We start from the raw sequence: 5859 nt of genomic DNA, 5'->3' as shown, positions 1-5859 counted from the left end.
AGATAGATAGATAGATAGATAGATAGATAGATAGATAGATAGATAGAAAGATCAGAGCATTTCTTTGCTTTAAGAGATGTACTCTCAAAGGGGCAGCTAGGTGGCGCAGTGAATGGAGCACTGGCCCTGGAGTCAGGAGGACCTGAGTTCAAATCCAGCCTCCAACACTTAACATAAAATCTAGCCATGTGACCTTGGGCAAGTAACCCCAATTGCTCTCCAAAAAGAAAAAAAGATGTACTCTCATATTTCTGGACTTTATTGAAGTGTAAAATAAACAGAACCTGGAACTTAGAATTTCTGGGTCCTTGTTAAAAGACTAAAAATCTGAAGATGGTTACTGTTAGCAGGAATGAACTGATACTCTTTTGACAGATGTCCTGCTTCATATTGTACATAGTTATTGGTTTACCTCCTAAATATTTATTTGATCAACACACTAAAATCTGAAAGTTTTAGTTCCTATGTTATTGTTGTTGTTTAGTTATTTTCAGTCATGTCCAATTCTTAGTAACCCTATTTGGGCTTTTCTTAGCAAAGATACTGGAGTGGTTTGTCATTTCCTTCTCTAGCTCATTTTACAGATGAGGAAATGGGGGAAAATAGGGTTAGGTGACTTGTTCAGAGTCACATAGCTAGTAACTGTATGAGGCTGGATTTGTATTCAAGTCTTCCTGACTCCAGACTGGGTGCTTTATCCACTGTACCACTTAGCTACCCTTTAAATAAGGTAATTTGTTATAGTCACATAACATTTATATAGTCATTTGTATAGTTATATAACAAAATTTACAAAATCATTTAAGCCTCTGATCATTAACATTTTAATTAAGTAGTTTTCTTAACATATTAATAGTTGAATAATTTGTCCTAATCATTCAAGAAGCACCTTGATCATATTTTTTTCAAAATTTGGGCTTTAAATAGAATTTTTTAAATGAGGAGGTGGTCATGAGAGATCAATAAATTATCTTAGCTTTAAAAGATCTATTTATTAATTTTGATTATTTTCATATCAGAGTTTAACAGACCTAAATTGAATTAACTTTTAGCATGTTATATTTTAATCAGATATTTAAAATGATATATTGAAAGTTATGATGAAATAACCAGTTTTCAATTGTCTTATACTAAAGACCTCCAGTAAATGTTTATTGACTTATTGTAGCAATTTAAGTGTGAGAAAAAAATGATTTTCACAAAATTTGGTTCGACACATTTTTCATTGGAACTAACTTCATAATAGCAACCTTAGTGTAATAAAACACATGATAAATAGCCTGCCTCTGTTTCTCAGATTTCTGACAATTACTATTTTGACATCTGCATATTTGACAATTTTTTTCTGATTTATCTACCCTTAATTTTTAGCCCATAAAAATGGCTGAAAATAATGCTCATCTCCCCTTAGGACTTCGGTTTATAGCAAAGAATTATTATGTTTTGAAAAACTCTTGTTGATCCAGTGACTCTTACCAGTTAACTTTACTTTTCTAGTTGCTCTTTATTTGCTTTTGAACCTTGCTGAGGACACTCGGACTGAGCTGAAAATGAGGAACAAGAACATAGTTCATATGCTAGTGAAGGCACTTGATCGAGATAATTTTGAACTCCTAATTCTGGTGGTGTCCTTCCTAAAGAAGCTTAGCATTTTTATGGAAAACAAAAATGATATGGTAAGTCGTGAACCTACTTCCTAAACTGTTCTGTGTTGGAAGTTGCTATTAAAAAAACTGTAGTAACTGTGAGAGCAAAATCATTTATCTAAATTTTAGTTCTCTTACCATAGTAATATCTTATTTATCTGATATCATCAGGGAAAGAGGTATTCTGGATTAGAGATATTCTGGATTAGAGAGTCTTCCAAATAAATCAAGCTTTTTAGATGAGCAAGATATATTTTATAGAGCACTGAAAAAAGAGCATAATTTCCCCATCGTAGACTTCTTCTGTTCAAAATAGAGTCTCTTGAGGCGGCTAGGTGGTGCAGTGAGTAAAGCGTTGGCCCTGGAGTCAGGAGGACCCGAGTTTGGTTTAGGCCTCAGACACTTAACACCCACACAAAAAAACTAGCCGTGTAACCTTGGGCAAGTTACTTAACCCCAATTGCCTTCGAAAAAGGCAAAAAAGAAAAAAAAAAAGAAAATAGAGTCTCAGTTGAGCAGAGAGGAACAATTAAAGAATTATGAACAATAGTTGACATATGACTACTTATTTAGTGCCCAATTATGGAATAACACAAAGGGTTTTAATTCCAAAATGTCCAGATAGATAACATAAGCATATGTATATTCTTAAATGTGTGTGTGTGTGTGTATATATATATGTATATATATATATACACATCCTTACATTCATACCCATAACAAATTTGTGCTTTTATAAATACATGCACAAATTAAATATGCATGCATTTGCAATTAATGGGAAATAAATATGTATGTGTACAAATAGTTTTTTAAAATAATTATTGTTTGCTATATGGTTTTTTATTTTATTTTGAACATAAACACAAAAAAAGATCATTTCCATAGATATAACACAAAAGGAGGATTATATCTGAAACTTCAATCTCCAGTTCATACTGTTTTTTTTTAAGTTATGATAAAATCCACACATTACTTTAAGAAACTGTTTTGCTTGTCTGTGCTTTCTTCTGCAGTCCCTTCTGATCTCTTTCATACAATTATAAAAAAGTTTCATTAGTCTTTTGTTTTTGGAATTAATATTGCTAACATTTTCTCCCTTCCAACCTTCCTGCACAATTAAAAAAACAAAACAAAACCTTGAGAAAGGGGAAAAAAACATTTATAACAAAAAAGCATAGTCAGGCAAAAAAAATCTACACAATAACCATTTCCAAAGATATCTGTCTTGCATCTTGAGTCTCTTACCTCCCTGCCCTGAAGTGAATAACATGTTTCATGTTAGGCCTCCTCGAGATACAGTTCATTTTGTTGTTTGCTCTTAAGACTTGTTTTTCTTTACAATATTGTTGTCCTTGTGTAAGTTTTTCTTCTGGTTTAGCTCACTTTGTTATATATCAATTCATCCTACTCCAGATTTTCTGAAATATTTTTCATCATTTATTATCATGTAATAATAATCTATTACATTCATAAACCACAATTTAGTCAGTCAATCCCCAATTGAAATTCACTTCCTTAGATTCTTGTTATTTATTTGTTTTCTTTTTAAATCACTCTTTCAGAATAGTGAAATATGTTTTGTTTGGGGCTATTCCTTCCCCTGTAGTATTCTCTCTTTTAATTTCTTTCTCCCCATCACTACTTGATTCCCTGTTGTGTTTGATGTATTTTTATACCAAACTTTATATATGTATGTTCAATCCTCCTTTGTTCGTTTTAGGTAAGAGTACAGTTCATCTGATGCTGGCTTCCCCCACTCCATGTTTCATGTTTGTAATACTTTTCCTCCCATTCAAGCCAATTGTTATAAATAGCCAGTTCTCTCCCGTTCCTCTTTTCTATAATAGTGGTTTCCTTTTGCCTTTCCTTCTCTTTACCCTCTTAAAACCCTCAGAATAGAACCAGTGTACTACTTTTAAAAATTATTTTATTTTTACATGAATTTATAATCTGTCCTTCTCACTTCTTTCTCCCAATTAATTTAATTAAAAGAAAGAAACCCTTATTACAAATATTCATGGTCCAGCAAATCAAATTTCTACATTGTCCACATCCAAAAATATGTCTTATGGCATTTTAAGTTGTTCACTTCTCTGGCAGGAACTGAGTGGCTTGTTTTTTTTCATCTTCAGTCTTTTGGACTTGTGTTTGTTTATTACATTTCATTTTCTAGTCTTTCAAAGCTGTTTTTATTTACACTATTGCTGTGAAATAAATTGCCAAGTCAAATAGCATTTATTGTGCCTCCTGTGTGCCAGACACTGTTCTGCTTACTTTGCTGTTGTCATGGACATCTTCCTGGTTTTGAAACTGTCCATTTCATCGTTTCTTCTGACAATATCCCATTATATTCATTTAGGCATTCTCCATTGGGATAACCCCTGCCACTTTCTTTTCAGTTTTCAGCTACTAGGAAAATAGTTGTTATAAATAGTTTTGTATATGTAGATCCATTTCTTCTTTTTTTAATCTCTTTGGAATGGGGTAGGGTATAAACCTAAAAGTGGTGTAGATAGATCAGTGAGTATACATAGTTTTCAGATTTACCACTTTGGGGACATAGTATTGAATTCCTTTACAGAACAAGTCACACCTCTACCAACAGTGCATTAGTGTGCCTCTTTTCTCACAGGTCTTCCAGTATTTTTCATCTTATAGCTTTACCATTCTGTTGGGAATGAGTTGGAGCCTCAAAGTTACTTTAATTTGCTTTTCTATAATTATTATCAATTTAGATAATGTCTTTCATACATTTGTTGATAGTTTAGATTGTATCTGTTGAAAACATTGATGTTTTTCTATTGGGGAATGGATTAATTTTAAAAATTTGAGTTGTTTGTTATATCTCTTAGATATGAGTCCTTTATAAGAAAAGCTTGCTGTAAGATTTGTTCTCAGTTAAATATTTCTGTTCTAATTAATTCTAATTACATCAGACTTGTTTATACAAAACCTTTTTTGATTTTTATATTCAAAATTATTCCTTTCATTTTCTGTGATCCTTTCTATCACTTGTTTAGCCTCTGTCCACAGAAGTGAAAGGTAATGCCTTCCTTACTCCTCTAATTTATTTATGATATGACCTTTTATATCCAGGTCATATATACATTTGGAACTTCCCTTGATATATGGTATGAGGTATTAGTCTAAACTTAATTTATATCCAGTAGTTGTTTTTTCAGTTTTTACAAGTAGTTTTTGTCAAATAATGAGTCCTTTCAGTAAGTGGGGGTCTTTAGTTTATTGAACACTATTCTACTGGTTTTATCTGCTTCTGTGTGCAGGGTATAATCTGTGTGCAGGGTATATAATCTGTTCTACTGATAAAACTATTTTTTAACCAGTGCCATATCATTTTAACAGTCACTACTTTGTAGTATCATTTTAACATTTGATGCTAATGGATCTTCCTTTCTTCTTTTTTTCATTATTATTCTTGAGATTCTTGACATTTTGTTTTCATTCAATTTTTATTTTTCATTCATATTTTCATTATTATTTTCCTAGCACTTTATAAGTCCTTTGAAAGTATGATTAATACAACACTAAATTAATTAATTAATTTAGATAGTATTGCCATTTTATTATAAATCTACTTGTGAGCAGTTGTTTTTTTACCAATCATTTAGGTCTATATTTCTTTAAATAACGTTTTATTATTAGATTCATAGGGTACTTGGATATATCTTGGTAAATATACACCCAGATATTTTGTAGTTATTTTGAGTGGAGTTTCTCTTTCTGTTTCTCCTGGCTTAGTTTTTTTGATAACACAGGAAAAGTAATGATTTGTATGAATTTATTTTATATTTTGCAACTTTCCTGATAATATTGTTTCATTTAATTTTTTGTTTGACTCTAGGATTTTCTAGAGAAATCATTTTATCTGCAAAAAAGTGATCATTTTTTTCTTTTTTATTTAGATTTTTCATGTCTTACTTCTAAAGCTAGTATTCTATGTGTAACATTGTCATGGTGGTAATGGGTATCCTTTATTAATTAATTTTTAAATTTATTATTCCATATTTTATTCTTTTTTTTTTAAAGCAATTGGGGTTAAGTAACTTGCCCAAGGTTACATAGCCAGTTTCTTTGTGTGGGTGTTAAGTATCTGAGGCCAGAATCAATCCCAGGTCTTCCTGACTCTGGGGCTGGCACTCTTACTCACTGCTCCACCTAGCCGCCCCCATATCTTAGTCTTTTTACCATC

The 5859-nt window shown here is 31.6% G+C and overlaps 1 protein-coding gene across 3 annotated transcripts in view; it reads left to right on the top strand.

Annotated features, from left to right (window-relative positions):
* KIFAP3 (kinesin associated protein 3) overlaps positions 1-5859 on the top strand; it is a 204541-nt gene that overhangs the window by 54134 nt on the left and 144548 nt on the right. For all 3 annotated transcript variants that reach the window (XM_069094754.1, XM_069094755.1, XM_069094756.1), the window contains exon 9: positions 1498-1676. In XM_069094754.1, coding sequence (XP_068950855.1) covers positions 1498-1676 — 179 coding nt within the window. The remainder of the gene's footprint in view (positions 1-1497; positions 1677-5859) is intronic.

Source organism: Petaurus breviceps, unplaced genomic scaffold (genome assembly GCF_028583685.1).
Source record: "Petaurus breviceps papuanus isolate PSGF00001 unplaced genomic scaffold, PetGlider_PUasm1.0 220, whole genome shotgun sequence".
Lineage (NCBI taxonomy): Eukaryota > Metazoa > Chordata > Mammalia > Diprotodontia > Petauridae > Petaurus > Petaurus breviceps.
The sequence above is the reverse complement of the archived record's forward strand: the minus strand, read 5'-3'. Positions and strand labels throughout refer to the sequence as shown.